Here is a 17,743-nt window from a genome sequence, read left to right as displayed (position 1 = left end):
TTCAGGAGGTAATAGATGGATTCTTTCAATTTCTAGATTACTCTCAGATTCAGGGTAGTTTTCCTTGATAATTTCTTGAAATATGATGTCTAGGCTCTTTTTTTGATCATAGCTTTCAGGTAGTCCAATAATTTTAAAATTATCTCTCCTCTATTTTCTAGTTCAGTTGTTTTTCCAATGAGATATCTCACATTTTCTTCTGTTTTTTTTTCATTTTTTTGATTTGATTTTTTCTTGATGTCTCATGGGGTTATTAGCTTCCAATTAGCCAATTCTAATTTTTAAGGAATTATTTTCTTTAGTGAGCTTTGTACCTCCTTTTCTATTTGGACAATTTTACTTTTTTTTAGGAGTTATTTTTTTCAGCGAATTTTGTACCCCTTTGTCCATTTGTCCAGTTTTGCTTTTTAAGGAGTTTTTATCTTCTAGTGGATTTTTGTGCCTCTTTTACCATTTGGCTTATTCTATTTTTAAGGTGTTATTTTCTTCATTTTTTTTTGTTTCTCCTTTGCCTAGTTCTAGACTCTTTTTCATGATTTTCTTGTATCATTCTCATTCCTTTTTCCAATTTTTCCTCTACCTCTCTTATTTAATTTTTAATATCTTTTATTTAATTAAAAAATCCCTTTTGAATTCAGTAGTTATTTTTGAGCCTGAGACAATTTTTTTTTTTTTTTGCGAGGCAATGGGGGTTAAGTGACTTGTCCAGGGTCACACAGCTAGTAAGTGTCAAGTGTCTGAGGCCGGATTTGAACTCAGGTACTCCTGAATCCAGGGCCGGTGCTTTATCTACTGTGCTATCTAGCCGCCCCCCACATTTTTTTTTGAGGCTTTGCATGTAGTTGTTTTGGCATTTTTTTCTGAGTTTGTGTTTTGGTCTTCCCTGTTACCATAGTAACCATCTATTGTTAGTCTTTTTTTTCCTGTTTGCTCATTTTTCCAGCCTATTTCAGAACTAGTTCTGGGGGTCTGTAGGTTTTCAGTTCTTTCAATGTGGTATGATCTAAGGAGAGGTGTGGTCATTCTTCATCTGTGAGTGACCAAAAACACTTTTTTACTCTGTAAATTTGACCAGGATCCCTCTTCCTGCTAATGTTCCTCCTTACCATGGGACTTTGACCCAGAACTAAGTATGTGCAATGTAACAGAATCCTATTCCTAGTGCCCTTGTAACATCTTTCTGACCACTTGTCACAATCTGTGGGCTGAGAGTTCTGGTGATTCAGACACCACTGCTGATTCAGTCATCCTCAAGGCTGGCTGCTGGCTTGCTCATCTGGGGTCTGCACTGAACTGTGCCCTATTCTCACCCTATTGAGACAGACCTTTCCTACCAACCTTCTAAGTTGTCTTGGGCTGGAAAATTCTTTCACCTGGTACTTTTATTGGTTCTGCCAGTTCAGAATTCATTTTGAGGCATTATTTTGACATTGTTTGGAAGGGAGTTGGGAAGAGCTCAGGTGGGTCCCTGACTTTACTCCCATTCTACCTGTTTAGTTATGTTTAGACTAGATTACCTCTGAGGTCCTTTCCAACTGAGATTTTGTGTTTCAGAGGTGATAATAATTATAAGCACTGCTTTACATTTGTATGCCTTATATTTTATATCATTCACATTTCACATCTATTATCTCATTTGATCATCTCAACATTTCTGTGAGGTATGCATCATTCTGCCTGATTTACAGATGGGAAAAGAGAGTTTAAGTGACTTGCCTGATCAGTTAGTAGTGGAGGAATGACTTGGAGCTCAGTGTTTTTTCCATCACAACATAATCCACCCTGGGGATTAATTTAGCTCAGATTTTGGAGAAAGGTCTAGAAAGTTCTGGAAGGGTTAGGAAAGTCACACTATGCAACTCTGTTTGTTCTTATAGCTGTGACCTGCACAGTGTCTGAGTGGAGTGGCTGGAGCCGGTGTGTTGAGCCCTGCACTATCACTTTCCGAGTCCGGAGGAGACAAGTCCTAAGAGAGCCAAGGAATGGTGGTGGACCCTGCCCCCCACTGGAGGAAAGGGCTGGTTGTGTGGAATACTGGAGCCATCAGGGTGTGGAGTGCAAACAGGCCTTGAGTAAGTGCCAGGAATGGGCCAAAGAGGAAAGATATAAAGTCAAGTCTCTCCTAAAACAGCAAGTTGGGGGAACTTTCAAAAAGCCCCAAGTAGTAAATGCCAGAGGAGACAGCATAGTGCTTGTCAACTCTCTGGGCATCCTTTAAATTCCGACTAAAATCCCACCTTCTATAGGAAACCTTCCCTAACTGCTCTGAATGACAATGCTTTCTCTATTAGTTATTTCCTACTTATTCTGTATAGAGCTGCTTTCTATATACCTGTTTGCTTGTTGTCTCCCCTGTTAGATTATAAATTCCTTAAGGTAAGGCACTGTCCTTTGCCTCTTTTTGTATGCTCAGCCCTCAGCACAGTGCCTGGCATAAAGTGGGCACTTAATAAATGTTTATTGATTGATTTATAGTGAATAGAGTAATGGACTTGCGGTCAGGAAGATCTGGATTCAAATCCTACTTTGGACACAAAAAAAGCTGCGTGACCCTAGTCAAGTCACTTATCCTCTCACCCTGTTAATAATAATAGCATGTATCTCACAGGATCATTAATAATGATAGCTGGCATTTATATAGCACTTATTTCTTATATCTTGTATCTTATCTCATCCCCTCCTGAAAGATGATAAAACAGGTGGAGATAAGTGAAATGATTTGTCCAGGATCATGTAGTGAGCAAGTGTCTGAATCAGGATTTGAACTCAGATCTTTTTTGTTTGTTTGTTTGTTTTTTGGTGGGGCAATGAGGGTTAAGTGATTTGCCCAGGGTCACACAGCTAGTTAAGTGTCAAGTGTCTGAGACTGCATTTGAACTCAGGTCTCCTGAATCCAAGGCCAGTGCTTTATCTACTGCGCTACCTAGCTGCCCCCCAACTCAGATCTTCTTGACTCTCAGTCTAGCTCTTGGTACATTTCACCACTAACCTGACTGCTACAGTGAGAATCAAGTAAAAGAATAGATGAAAAGCATTTTGTAAATCTTAAAACCCTACATAAATGCGAGTCATTGTTATTGGCATTATTATTAACCCTGAGGGCACACAGGATTTTAAAGTTGGAAAGATCCCTAGAGTATAGAGCAAAAGGAGACCTTATGACATAGAACATAGAATTATAGTTCTGGAAGGGCCCTTAGTGATCTTAGGATGGACTGACTCAATCCTCCCATTTTATAGATGTGGAAACTGAGGTCCAAGGTGGGCAAAGCGTCTTGTTCTGGGTCACACATCTAGTGAATGGCAGAGTTAGAACTCAAATCCATGTCCTCTGCCTCCAAGTCCAGACCTCTTTCTACTAGATGACAGATCTGAAGGGTGAGGGGTAGGCTGGTGAATCTCAAGGTCCTCAGTCCCCATACCTTTTAGCCTCAGCCAGTTCTTTTTTTTTTTTTTTTTCAGTGAGGCAATTGGGGTTAAGTGACTTGCCCAGGGTCACACAGCTAGTAAGTGTTAAGTGTCTGAGGCTGGATTTGAACTCAGGTACTCCCGACTCCAAGGCCAGTGCTCTATCCACTGCGCCACCTAGCTGCCCCCCTCAGCCAGTTCTATCCAGTTTTGAAGCTCTCAAAAAAAAAAGTCTTTATTCAGAACCCAGAAGACCTGGTTCCATTCCCAGCCCTTTCACATGCTGGCTGAGTGACCCCAGCTGGGTAAGCATTTCATATTTCAGGGCTCTAAGTAATACTCTAAGATCCTAAGTTGCAAAGAAGGTGCTGCCCTGCTTTGGTGGAAGGAATTTTCTCATCTGGGAATGCTCTATATAGTGAAATCCCTGGTCTTGTGTCGATCTAGAAGGTTTTCAGGTTTGCCTGTCTGGGCTAGAACCTTGTTTCATTCCGTCCTGTTTTGGTGTATGAATTTTCATATGTTTGTTACTACCTAGGGCACTCTTCCCTTCTTCAGGCCTTAATTTCTCTATCCATAAGAGGAAACCTGTTAAAATAGAGCAATGCAATCAAACTCAAATAGAAACATAAACAACTAAACTGTACAAAAGGATCCCTTCCAGCAGCATATTGACTTAGAAAACCATAGACGTACATTATCTATGTTCTATTGTATTTTTATTTCTTTTGTTAATATTTCCCAATTACATTTTAATCCAGATCACTCAAGAGTGTTGCCTAAACTGTGTGTTTGATACCTCTGACCTAGATATTGTCAAGGAACATTCCAGCTATGATCCTGTCTCTTCTTCAGTCCTGCTCCTCCCCACCCCCATCCCCACCCCCAACCTAATTCCAGGAACAGGAATGGAATTCTCATTCTGGGAATTCCAAATCTTGTCCTGACAATTAGGACCTAAGTGGGACATGGTGTCATGAGGCAATAGCTGGCTAGACACGATGCATTTGGACAACCTGCTACCCTTCATGCAGTCTATTTTGCAACCAAACTGGATGGCTTGCTATTCCCTGATCAGTCCTGTCCTCTTCTATCTCTGTGCTATACTAAAATCCACCCTGGTGACTAGAAGAGATTCCTCCTTCCCCAAATTTTAGTGTTGGAAGCATGTGTGCAGTAAATGTTTAACAACCCAGTCTTTGAAAACAATGCTGCTTTATTACAACATTGCTTTACAATATTCAGGACACTTTTTTTTTTAGTTTAATCAACATGGCTAACATTTTCTCTATTCCTTCCTTAAGCTGAGGCAATCAGCAAAACAATAAATTCAGCCCTGATTTGTAGTATTTGCTGATTTCTGATGTGTAAATGCTCACACTTAAAAATTTAACAATCAGCTCTCAGAAGCCTGTTTGAGCTTGCTCTACCATAGCTCTGGTTGGAAAAAACCTCAGAAGTCATTTGGTCCAACTCTTACCTGAATAGAAATTCTCTCTGCAGCATCCTGGGCAAATGGTCATCCATGCTTCCCCCCTCTGTATCTCCATCTGCTGACATACTGCTCTATGCCTTAGAGAGCCAAGTATAGGTCTGTACCCCTAAAATGAGATCACTCTGAATGGAAGAAAAAATTAGACAGAAATTGAAAAATGACACCAATTGTAGGCTGTATTTAGGTTTTATACAAGGCAGATTGGGGACAAAAGTGTGGCCTAAATTCAGCCTTCACTGGTCATTGTGACTCACTTTTTAAAATTAAATAGTGGAAAGAAGCAGGAGAGACTATAGCTACAAATATCTATGAAAGACTTACTGTGTGCTGGGAGAGGCACAAAGTTTAGATGGATACAGGTGCTGCCCTTGTGGTATCCACAGTGTCATGTGGTAGAAAGAATACTGGTTTGTGTGACCCTTGGGCAAATCACTTCACTTCTGGACCTTGGTTTATATGACTCTAAAATGAGAGGTTGGACCAGACGAGCTTTTAAGTTCTCTTCCAACTCTAACAATCTATGTCCTAAGGTCTAGGTCCCTTCTAACCCTTCTATAAAATGTGAGGTTGGAGAGCCAGATGGATTCTGAGGTCCCTTCTAGCACTAAATTTTTTCCCTTAATTTAATTTTTTGGTTGCATTTAAAATTCCAAACTGTCTCCCTCCTTCCCTCCCAACCCACACTAGACAAGGTCATCATTTGCCATGGATTTATAAATATACATACAACCATACAATGCATTCTTCTATTGATCAGTTCTTTCTCTGGAGGTAGATAGCATCTTCCTTCATAGGTCTTCTATAGTTGATTTGAGTATTTGTAGTACTCAGAATAGCTTAGCCATTCACAGTCATTCTTAGAACAATATCGCTGCTGCTATATCCATCATTCTCTTGGTTCTGCCCATTTCATTCTTTATTATTTCATGCAAGTCTTTCCATGTTTTTCTCAAGTCATCCATTTTTTCCCAATTACAGGTAAAGATCGTTTTCAACATTCATTTTTGTAAGATTTTGAGTTCTAATTTCTTCTCCCTCCCTCCCTTCCCAAGACATCAAGCAATCCGATACAGGTTATATATGTACAATCGTGATAATCATATTTCCACTTTAGTCATATTGTGAAATAAGAATCGGAACAAAAGGGAAAACAAAAACAGCGAAAATAGTATGCTTCAATCTGCATTCAGACTCCACTGCTCATCATTTCTCCTAGCACAATAATATTCCATCCCAGTCATACACCACAACTTGTTTAGCCATTCCCCAATTGATGGACGTCCTCCCAGTTTCCACCTAGCACTAAATCTTTGTGATCCAATAAGCTAAGCATAAAAACCAAACTCTACTGCAAAGAAGTTGTGGGTAGGGCAGGGAAGCTCGGGGATCATCTTTCTTATAGACACTTCTTCCTCTCATTGCCACTGCTACAGCCAGTTTGAAATTTTGGAAGAATTCACCAACCTCCTGTGAATTGGCTCTCACTTCTCCTTCCTCCTCCTCTCTTCTCTCTCCTCTGCAACTTCCCTGATCAAAAACCTGCTTGTTGGCAGGAGGAATGGTGAGCCTAGGCTTTCAGTGCAACTGAATGCTTATTTTAATAGATTGAATGTCAAATTGGACCAGCCTTGGCTCTCCTGCAGATGACTCTGTTGTGTCTCCAGGAGCCCTGGCTGGGGGCAGTTACTCACACGGTTCTGTTTTCTCTCTCTGGCCCCCACAGTCCCAGCTCTCATAACCACTGGGGCCTTTCGGAATGGGAGGAAAAAGAGGGCTCTGGCCCATGAGAGAAAGTCAGCTGGGTAAGTAGGATGAGAACTGGGAACTAGAAGATGCTTTCTGGGGCTAAACTTGGGGCATATTCCTTCCTTTCTGAGTTTTACTTTTCTCTTTGTAAGATGGGGAATGATAATCCCTGCTTTGTCTACCACATGGGGTTGCTGTGAGGATAGAATGAGGTAATATGTGGAAAGTGCATTTAAAACCTAAAATATATGTGTAAATGTAAGCTACCGTTTTACTGGTCTGGGCATTTCCTCCACCAGCCCAGATCTCAGCCCCTCTGCACCAGGGTAGACACTCTGCACAGGTTGCTATGGACAAAAATGAAAAAAAAAAATCACTCCCTGGTGGCCAATCTTCAGGTAGTGAGTCTTTCCATAATTAACTAGGCTGGGCCTTGAGTGACAGGCAGACATGGCAAGTCTGTCAATGGACTTGTGCTCAGAGAGGTTCCATCTTGCAGGGAGGGTCTTTCCAGAGCTCATACTCCCCTGGCAGAAGCTTCGAGAACCTGGGGTCATGAACACCTCATGACGAAACATTGGAGGAGGTCTGTGGTGGAGGGTAAATGTCAGTTAAAAGAACAAGAAGAGCAAAGCCTGACTTTCATCTTGTTACTGCTCTTCTTGAAAATCTTTCCAGGACTCCTCGTTTCCTACAGAATCAAATCTAATCTCCTCCATAATGGAAAGTGCACTGGACTAGAGATGAAGGGAAATTGGGTTTGGCTCTTTACTAGCTATGTGACTGTGGGCTAATCACTTCTATTCAGTCAGCTTCAATTTCCTCATCTCTAAAATGGGGATAATAACAGTACCGATCTCATTGGGTTACTGTGAAAAACCACAGGAGATAACATATATAAAGTTATTCTTCTTATTTTTATTATTATTAGCAGTATATTCCAAGGCCCCTTTCAGTTCTGACACTAATCCCCAAATGTTAAAGCAACATGTAAATGTTTGTTATTGTCTTTGTTGTTATTCCCATGCTTTCTATAAGGGGCATGAAGTGAAAAGAGAACGTGTGAATGGGGTCAGGCCCTATTAATTGATAATAATCCATACTCAGGGGCAGCTAGGTGGTGCAGTGGATAGAGCACCGGCCCTGGAGTCAGGAGTACCTGAGTTCAAATCCAGTCTCAGACACTTAACACTTACTAGCTGTGTGACCCCGGACAAGTCACTTAACCCCAACTGCCTCACCAAAAAACAAAACAAAACAAAACAAAACAATAATCCATACTCATAGGATTTAGAGTTTACACAATTCTTCATCTGCAAAATGGGAATAAAAGTACTTGTATTTCCTCCTTCAGAAGGTTGTTGTAAGGAAAGTATATTGTTGACCTTAAAGTTATTGTTCTTGCCAGTTTTTTGATGGTGCAGTGTTTGGCCTGGAGTCAGGAAGACTTGAGTTCAAATCCCTCCTCAGACACTTACTAATTGTGTGGCTTTGGGCAAATCACTTAATCTCTGCCTCAGTTTCCTCATCTGTAAAATGGGGGTAATAACACTACCTACCTCTCAGGTTTGTTGTGAGACTCAAAAGAGATAATAATTGTAACGTGCTTAGCCCAGTCAATGTTAGCTATAATTATCATTATTGTTCCTGATTTCAGGAAAAGAAAACATTCTCCTGAGGCTTTGTGATCATTAATCCATCCAAAGTGCATTTATTGGGTGCCTATGATGTGCCAAACAGTTGATGTGCTGGGGACTGAGAATAGAGGCAAAAAAATTAAACTGTCCTTTCCCTCAAGGAACTTGCCTTCTACTGGGGAAACGATGTCTGAAGAAAATTAGATCCAACATATATGCAATGTCATTTTTCCCGAAGACAGTGCTTGCAGAAATAGGTCTCATTTTTGTTAAGAAAATATCTTCGGGGGGGGGGGGAGCTAGGTGGTGCAGTGGATAGAGCACCGGCCCTGGATTCAGGAGGACCTGAGTTCAAATCTAGCCTCAGATACTTGACACTTACTAGCTGTGTGACCCTGGGCAAGTCACTTAACCCCCATTGCCCCGCAAAAAAAAGAAAGAAAGAAAGAAAATATCTTCATTCTTCATGTATATAATGGGGATCACTTTTCTTGCCTTCTCAGTGGGTGGCAGAGGAGGTGGAGAGAAGGGGAGGATTTGGAACGGAAAGTAAAAGTTAAGAAAGAAAAGAAAATCCGATCATTGTAGATCCTGCAATGATCTCTGTTCTTATTTCTCACTGCTCTCCAACATGTGTGACCACAGATCTAGTAACAGTTTAGGTTTCTAGAGGAAAAGCACTTTCTTCTGCTGAATGACCTTCTGGAATAAATGTTGCATTTTACTGGTGAGAAAACTAAGTCTCCAGCCAGGGGGCGGTGGCTTGCCCCGGGTCTCACCCCAAAGTAAGTAGCAGCGCCACCGTCAAACCCAGGATCCCTGACTCCAAAGTTTATCCATCCCTACCTCCTCTTGGTTTCACAGGAGGAAATTAAAGCCCATAAGAGCAGATATGACTTGGTCATGGTCACATAGTGAGTTAAGAGGCAGGAGGAGAGATAGAAGACTACTGGAAATCTTACTTCCAAGTCTAGCGCCCGTGTGTTCCCCATTTAAAAAAAGAGAAATGGGGGCAGTTAGGTGGCATAATGGATAAAGCACCGGCCCTGGATTCAGGAAGACCTGAATTCAAATCCAGTCTCAGACTCTTGACATTTACTAGCTGTGTGACCCTGGGCAAGTCACTTAACCCTCATTGCCCTGCCTGCCCCCCCCCTCCCCCAAATAGGGGGGGTGTTATTTGCTCTCTGGGAAGGTACTGGCTTTGGGGAGGGTGTCTTTGAATTTTCTTTAGTTCAGTGCTCTGCAGTTGAGGTATCAAACCCCTGGCCAACAGGTCACATGCTGTCCAAAATGCTCTCGAGTGCTCCTGAACCGGATGAAAATACAATAAAACATAGATAATAGCATGCAGCCTGCCGGAATTCTTCTGTATAGTTTAGTGGCCTCTGTTTCTGTTTGAGTTTGACACCATAACTCTCCAGCACAGACTGGACCATTCTTGGGAGCCTTGTCCACTCCCGCACCCAAAGCCAATGCCTTAGAAAAGGCCTGAAAAATTACAGCTCCATTAATGATTTCTGAGCTCCTCAGAGGCTGCTGCCACTAGAGGGTACCAGATGCACATAGTCACAGGTGCATTGGTGCGGAGGGCAGTTTTCCTCTTCCCCCAGCAGGGGGCGATATTGCTAGCTTTCCCTTCCTCTCCTTCCCTGTGCCTTCCCCTCCCCCCCCACCATAGTTCTTCACAAAGTTAAAAGCAAATAGAATTTTTGTACATTGAATTACAATTAAGTGACTTAGGACAACTTGGATAAAGGAATCCAGTGGAAAATTCTTTTTTTTTTCTTACAGTAAAGCATTCTTTTTTTTTTCTTACAGTAAAGCAATCTTTTTATAAATTGAATCATCACTCCTCTAATTGGAAATTTTTATACGGCAAATTTACTGAAATCAGGGCAAACATATGTCTTGTTGGGTCAATGACTCTGCTTTTTAAATGTCGGAGTTCACAAAACAATGGTTAGTGATCAACAATGTTTATCTTTGGGACAGCTAGGTGGCTCAGTGGATAAAGCACCGGCCCTGGATTCAGGAGGACTTGAGTTCAAATTTGACCTCAGACACTTGACGCTTACAAGCTGTGTGACTCTGGGCAGGTCACTTAACCCTCATTGCCCCCCCCCCCCAAAAAAAACCCCAAACCAAAACACACGCTAGTGTCTATCTTTTCTTGTGAAAGTTCAAATTTCTCGATGGCAATGAATGGTAGTGATCATCATATAGATTATAGGTTCAGTTGCTATTGGTTAAGTAGCAGTAATAAATTGTTTGAGAATACTCTCCCTATTAAGATCTAGGTGGGTGCTGTGGGCTGGTAGTAGAGGCTACCTCCAAAGTAGTGTAACTTACTGAGAAAAGCATAGGATATGGAGTCAAAGGAGCTGGGTTCAAATTGTGGCTTTGCTGCTTTAAAATAATATTTAAAACAATAATAATAGCTAGCAGTTATCTATTATTTGAAAGGTTGCAAAGTGTTTTGTATAACTCATCTCATTTGATCTTCTTAGCAACCCTGTGAGGATCATACTAGAGAGATGTCACCATTTTACAGATGAGGAACTTGAGGTTCAGAGCAATAAAGTGACTTGCCTACAGTCACACAGCTAGTAAATGTCAGAGCTAGGATTCAAACTTGATCTTTCCTGACCCTGGGCATAATTTTCTTTTCATTCTAAGGTCCTTTCTTTTCTGTAATCTTCAGTTCTTTGGCTCTCTATTTTATTTTATTGCAATGAGGATTAAATGACTTGCCCAGGCTCACACAGCTAGTAAGTGGCAAATGTCTGAGGCTGGATTTGAACTCAGTTCCTCCTGATTCCAGGGCTGGTGCTTTATCCATTGCCCCCTCTCAATTTTCTCATCTGTAGAAAGAAGTTAGACTAATCATCCCACCCTTCCATTTCTAAATCCCATGCTCTTAGGAATTGTGAGGTGTTTTGCTGCCCACCTCTTTATTGAGTAAATGGGTAGAGGATAGGACACTCTGCCAACCCTAACATTACACAGCTAAGCTTTATTCCTTTGAGACTTTTGAGTCCTAAGTCTTGAAAATGTAAATAAGATTAGACTTAGGGGAAGAGTAAAAATCCTAAAACCAGTATCAGTCAGTCAACATCCTTAGTTATGAAGGGCAAGGACCATTAGACTAAGACCTAGGAGAGTTTTGAAGGATCATTCCTTAGCCCCAAATCACTGCCTCTCAAAGATTGGTCCCAGCTGAAGCCTGATCGGTCATTGTTTGGCCTTTTAATGGCTCAGAGTGAGTGTAAATAGCAATTGCTCCTGTTTTGGCCTGAATCCCTGAAGGCCTCCCTCCCTCTTCCTGCCTGCCTGCCTGCCTGCCTGCCTGCCTGCCTGCCTGCCTGCCTGCCTGCCTGCCTGCCTGCCTGCCTGCCTGCCTGCCTGCCTGCCTGCCTGCCTGCCTGCCTGCCTGCCTGCCTTTCCCTCCCTCCATCCCTTCCCCCACCCCCCATTCATCTGTCTATTTATTTATTACTGAGACCTGGGAAAGACCTTAGCTTAAAAAGGCCAAGGTCTCCCATTGCATCTAGGGCCATCTCCAGTTGTCCTGATGTATATCTTGCCACTGGATTCAGATGGCTCTGGAGGATCGAGTGAGGCTGGTGACTTTGCCCAGCCCTCCCTTACTTAAATCCAATTCACTGCAAGTCATGGCATCCCCTTCCTTATGTCCTCTTTGAGAATGAAAGAAAAACAACAAGACCTAGGAGATTAAGCTCTAGTTCCATTAGTGCTACTATATGTGACTTTGGGCAAATCATTTCCCCTTTATTTAGGTCTCCGTTTTCCCCATATGTAAAATGAGGGGGTTGGGTTAGAAATCTCTTCCAGCTCTTAACATTCTCTTCCCTATGCATAGAATTGGAGGCTGTTAGGTGGTATAGTAGACAGAATGCTGGACTTCAAGTTAGGAAGACTTGAGTTCAAATCCTGTCTTAGGCACTTATTAGATGTATGAACGTTGGGTAACTCACGTTCTTTCAGCCTCAGTTCCCTCATCTGTAAAAAGGGGGGGATGATAATACTACCTAACTTACAGGGTTGTTGTGAGGATCAAACAAGATACCATCTAAAGCATTTTTCAAACCTTAAAGTGCTATGCAAATGTTAGCTATTATTATTATGTCCTCAGATCCTTCCCTTTTTTTCCCTCGGGGCAATGAGGGTTAAGTGACTTGCCCAGGGTTCCTTTCTGTTTCTAATGTTTTAAGTTCTAGGATGGGTACCTTCAGCTCTGACATTCTATATTCCATGTTATCAGTCAACCAACAAGCCCTTCTTAAGCTCTTGTTACATGTTCCAGACACTTGCTAGGAACTGGGAATACCAATACAAAAGTGAGAGCATTGCTGCCCTCAAGGGGCTGCTACTCTACTGTGAGAAATACAACATGTTCACAGTTATAGGGTCCCTTTGGCTTCTCACCTCTTGTGTTCTGGGTTTTAAGGTCCATTCCTATTCTGAGTCCATGGTGAGCAGTTAACACTAACCTTAGCAGGGTTTAATAGGAAAGGAACACAAGATTAGTTATTTGTGGGGGACATTGACATAGACAAATGGGAAGAAGGGGCCCCAGTGGAGAAACAGAAACATAAAAAAGAATTTTTTTTTCCCTCTGGTTCATGGGCTGGAGGTGACAATGGTCTCAGAATTTACTCTATTATTGCTAGTAAATGTGGTTGTATGTGTGTTTCCTTATGCTGACCACAGGTACTGTGTCATGTTCCAGCTTGTGACCATCACTGTGGGCTGCCTTCAAACGAGGACCCCCTACACCCAGTGGATGAGGTATCTCACCCAAGGTCATACAGTCTGTGTGATGTGTGAGCCTCCTGCCCTGGATAGGAGAAGCCTTCGGTGCTATGGGGATGGTAAAGGATCCAGAGGGTGAGAGTCTGGACTTTGGTACTGGGTGGAGTGTGTGTGTGTGTGTGTGTGTGTGTGTGTGTGTGTGTGTGTGTGTGTGAGATGGTGAAGTAGTCACCCCTCCTAGTTTATACGGAGCTATATAAAAGGAGGCTACCAGAGGATAGAACCAAAGCCTGTGGATGGAAGTTACAGAAAAGCAAATATTGGCTTACTATTTTTTAAAATTTTATTTTGGTTTTATTTTTTTTAAAACTTAAAATTGTACTTTTTCTCAACTACATGTAAAGATATTTTTTGAGTTCCAAATTTTTCTCCGACCCTCCCTTCCCTCCACCCTCCCAAGACGAGCAAGCAATTTGATATAGTCATACATTAATATCATGTTAAACATATTTCCACATTAATCAGAACAAAAGGAAAAATGCAAGAAAAAATAAACAAGAACAATTAAAAAACAACAACCAACAAAAGCGAAAAATAATATGCTTCAGTCTGCATTCTTTTGGCATTGTCTTGGATCATTGTATTGCTGAGAAGAGTTGTCTATCACTGTAGATCACCAAATGTTGTTGATACTATATGTACAATGTTCTCTTGGTTCTGCTCACTTCACTCAGCATCAATTCATGTAAGTCTTTCCAGGTTTTTCTGAAATCCATTTGCTCATCTTTTCTTGTAGCACAATAGCTTGTTCCATGATATTCGTATACCACAACATGTTTAGCCATTTCCCAATTGATGGGTATCCCCTCAATTTTCAATTCTTTGCTACCACAAAAAGAGCAGCTATAAATATTCTTGTACATGTCGATCCTTTTCCCTTTTTATGATCTCTTTGGAATATAGACTTAGTAGTGGTATTCCTGGGTCAAAGGGTATGCACAATTTAAAATATATTGGCTCACAATTAACAAGAACTGATGTCTAGAGCTGTCTAATAGTGGAACTCACTGGCTGGTGAAATGACTTTTCCCTGGCTATTCAACCGATGCTTAATGTCTACCTCTAAGGAACATTGTAGGAGGGACTCCTCTTTTAAGTGGGAGGTTGGAAAGTCACCTGTGTGACCTTCCTTGGGCCTCAGTATCTTCATCTGTAATATGAGGGAGTTGGACTGCATGGGTTCTGAGGTTCTTTCTAGCTCTAGAGCTATGATTCCAATTGCGAGATTCTGAGTTCCAACATTGGACATATACTCAGTTCTAAGATTCTAGGTGCCAAACCCCTTTCCAGTTCTGATATTTGATGTTCTAAGGGTATTTCCAGCTCTAACATTCTGTGTTCTTTGTCCTAAGGTTGTTTCCAGCTTGGACCTTCTTTTTCGTTTTGTTTTGTTTTTGTGCTATCTCTGACATTCTTATCCTAACATTCTTTGTTCTAAGGTTCTCTCCATCTCCGATGTTCTTTGCTTTTTTTGTTCTGTGATTCTGAAATTCAGACTCTTTGTTGGTTTATTTCCAATTTCTCCAGCCTTGGGAGATGTAGATCCCTATGAAATGTATCCAGATGGCCTTGTGGTGACCCTGAGGATGGTTGGACCAGCATGCAGGTGCTGCCCCCTCGAAGGTTTATGCTCTGTGCTTTGTTCATTGCAGGGACCAGCTGCTTCAGTGGCAGGCTGTTGGCAATCCCAGCTGTAGAGGGACCTGGAAGAGATTTCAGCAGCTGGAAGTCTGTTCCTGCCCTGCTGTCCACAGCTTCCTGTTTGTCTAGGGGCCATGAACTTGTGCTATCTGCCCATAGAGGGCCTCTGAGCTTTGGGATACTGGTGGACCATCATCTGTCACAGCTCCCTCCTCCCCAAGACTGAAAGCACCCCTCGTCTGACATCCTTCTGTCCATGTGAAGGTTCTCCTCACTCCTCCCCACATTAATCCTAAAAACACTGGAAATCTACACACACACACACACACACACACACACACACACACACACACACACTTTCTGTTGTTTTTTTTCTTTCCATTTTCCTTATACCAGTGTGGCCTGACACATTACCGTAGAGAATAAAGATGTTTTGGAGAAACTACAGCTCAGCATTTTTTTTTCTTTTTGTCTAATAGACTTAGAAGGAAACCCAGACTGAATGGTAATGTTGGCCCTTAGCAAAGTCCTTCATCTTAACTGGGGCATGCAGAGTGTGAATGTGATTGTGTGAATGAAAGGGCAGAGATCTTTTGGCTGCCCTGGTGCCTCCAGCCTGCCTGCCACCCTTTAGGGCCAAGCTAACACTTGATTTCAGGTGGAAGGTCAAAATCCTACAGAGATTTGCTAGCAAGATGGATCATAGTGAGCAGTGCTGATGAGGGATGGACAGACAGCATGTCTAGAACAAGGGAAAGATGTGTTCCTTAGAAACTGGCTTCCTTAGGTCCCTGATATACCACTGAAAGGATGCTTATTTATGGGTTAGTAGTCCCCATTTCTATTTGAAGTTGACACTGCTGCTTTAAGAGGCGAACATGAGAAGGAAGAGTCCATTCTGGGCAAAGGAGGATGGCATGGAACCAGAAGAGGGAAAAACAGGACTGGGGACAGGAAGTAGTTCACTTTGGCTGGAATGGAGAGTACAAGAAGGGACAAGATTAGAGAGGTAAATCAGAGCCAGATAAGGGAAGGTCTTGAATGTCTGAGATCAGAGTTCCTGCTTAATAAATTAGGTGATGCCAATCACTGAAGGTTTTTGTGTAGAGTAGTTGGTGATTGATCATGGAGGTGCATTAGGGCACTTACCTGGGAAGGGGTGTAAAGGATAGATCTGAGAGTGAAGATCAGAAGCTAAAGGCTGGAGAGACTAATTATGAAGCTATTCTAGTCATTTAGGCAAGAGGAGATGAGCTCTTAACAAGAGTGACTGAAGTAGGCTGAGAGGAGGCAATCTCCCTGAATCTCGGAACCCTAGGAATGGCTTTGTCTCATTAAGACTCAGCCTGAGGGGCGGCTAGGTGGCAGTGGATAGAGCACCGGCCCTGGAGTCAGGAGTACCTGAGTTCAAATCCGGCCTCAGACACTTAACACTTACTAGCTGTGTGACCCTGGGCAAGTCACTTAACCCCAATTGCCTCACTAAAAAAAAAAAAAAAGACTCAGCCATTCCCCATCTCAGCCTCCACCTTCCTGGTCTCACATCTCTGACAGGCCAGCTCTATTGTTTCCTCCTTATGCAATCTCTCCCCCACCTCCCCAGCTCCCCAATCTACCTGTCTTTCCTCTCTGCCCCATGGGAAGTTTGCACTACAAGCAATTCAATAAGTAGGTATTGTACCTTTACTGTATATAGGATACTGTTGTGGAAATAACAATGAATGAGATGTAGTCCCTCCTCTCAAAGAGTTTATAGTCCAGCTGAGGAAATTGTTTATTGAAAGATTAAAACAAAAGATTTCAATGTAAAATGGATGTTTTGTAGTGATTTGTGACTATCATTGTCTTTGCTCTATTTATTTATTTGTTTGTTTGTTTATTTATTTTTGTGGGGCAAAGAGGGTTAAGTGACTTGCCTAGGGTCACACAGCTAGTAAGTGTCAAGTGTCTGAGGCTGGATTTGAACTCAGGTACTCCTGAAATCTAGGGCCAGTACTCTATCCACTGCGCCACCCAGCTGCCCTGATTTTTTATTTTTAAAATGTTTCCTGATTACATTGATGGGAACTCTACCATGGGGTGCATAGAGCAGTCTCACATTTGACACCTCTGTCTTAAAGTTCCTTCAGGGTGCCTTCCCTGATCTTGAGGTGGAAGCAATCTCTTCCCTTCCTTGAATATTTCCTATAACTTTACCTCGACTTGTGCATTTATCCCTACTTTCATTGTATCATAGTTAGATGTGTACTTGTCCTTTCTGCTATTAGATTATAAACTCCTTGGGCCATGCCCATTTTTGTATCCCAAGTACTGAGCACAGGGCCTTTGTCATAATAGATAATTGATAAATGTTTGAATTGGATTGGATTGTCCTGGGTTTCCAGAATTAAAAAGGGATTCAAAGGAGAGGCCAATAGCTTAAGGGGAAAGGGGAGAGCCATATTGAATTATACCTGGCTATTTATTGATGCTTGATGAATCAGGCTAATTCCCCAGACTGGCAGGCAGAGAAGATATCAAGGTAATCTGGGGAAGGCAGCTTTCCTTGGGATTCCCAGGTGGCTTGGGGAGAAGACACACTATGTCTGTGTCCAGCATCGCCACTGTCTAGGTCTGCTGGAGGAGAGAGTGTGGGCGGGTATTTCAGAGGTATAGCCCTAAGGGGTATGGCATTGTAGAATGAGGCAGAATGTGTTGCTTGTTAATTACTGGCTCTTAATTACTGGCTGGGGATTATAGTCCTGAGGTAGTCATGGTCTGTCATGCCCTGAGGAGGTGGCAGCAACAGCAGCAGCAGTTTAAGTAGCATCACTAGATTCTGCCCCAGAATTCATCCCAGCATTAGACCTTTTAGTCTCGATCTAGTGGGAATTCATGAAAGGACAGTCAGTCACCAGAGTCCCCTGTGTTCTAAGGCTCCCCTGAGCTCTAACAGTCTATGTTTTAGATTTGAATGTATCTTCCAGACCTATCAGTCCAT

The 17,743-nt window shown here is 42.2% G+C and overlaps 1 protein-coding gene across 1 annotated transcript in view; it reads left to right on the top strand.

Moving 5' to 3' along the window:
- LOC122741176 (somatomedin-B and thrombospondin type-1 domain-containing protein-like) overlaps nt 1-15,091 on the top strand; it is a 35,554-nt gene extending 20,463 nt beyond the window's left edge. Inside the window, exons 2-5 of the mRNA XM_043984336.1 lie at nt 1,878-2,072; nt 6,627-6,705; nt 13,021-13,197; nt 14,775-15,091. Coding sequence (XP_043840271.1) covers nt 1,878-2,072; nt 6,627-6,705; nt 13,021-13,197; nt 14,775-14,892 — 569 coding nt within the window. The 3' untranslated portion in view covers nt 14,893-15,091. The remainder of the gene's footprint in view (nt 1-1,877; nt 2,073-6,626; nt 6,706-13,020; nt 13,198-14,774) is intronic.
- The last annotated feature ends 2,652 nt before the right edge of the window (nt 15,092-17,743 follow it).

The sequence above is a fragment of the Dromiciops gliroides genome, chromosome 2 (genome assembly GCF_019393635.1).
Source record: "Dromiciops gliroides isolate mDroGli1 chromosome 2, mDroGli1.pri, whole genome shotgun sequence".
Classification (NCBI taxonomy): domain Eukaryota; kingdom Metazoa; phylum Chordata; class Mammalia; order Microbiotheria; family Microbiotheriidae; genus Dromiciops; species Dromiciops gliroides.
This window is presented reverse-complemented; position numbering and strand designations above follow the sequence as displayed.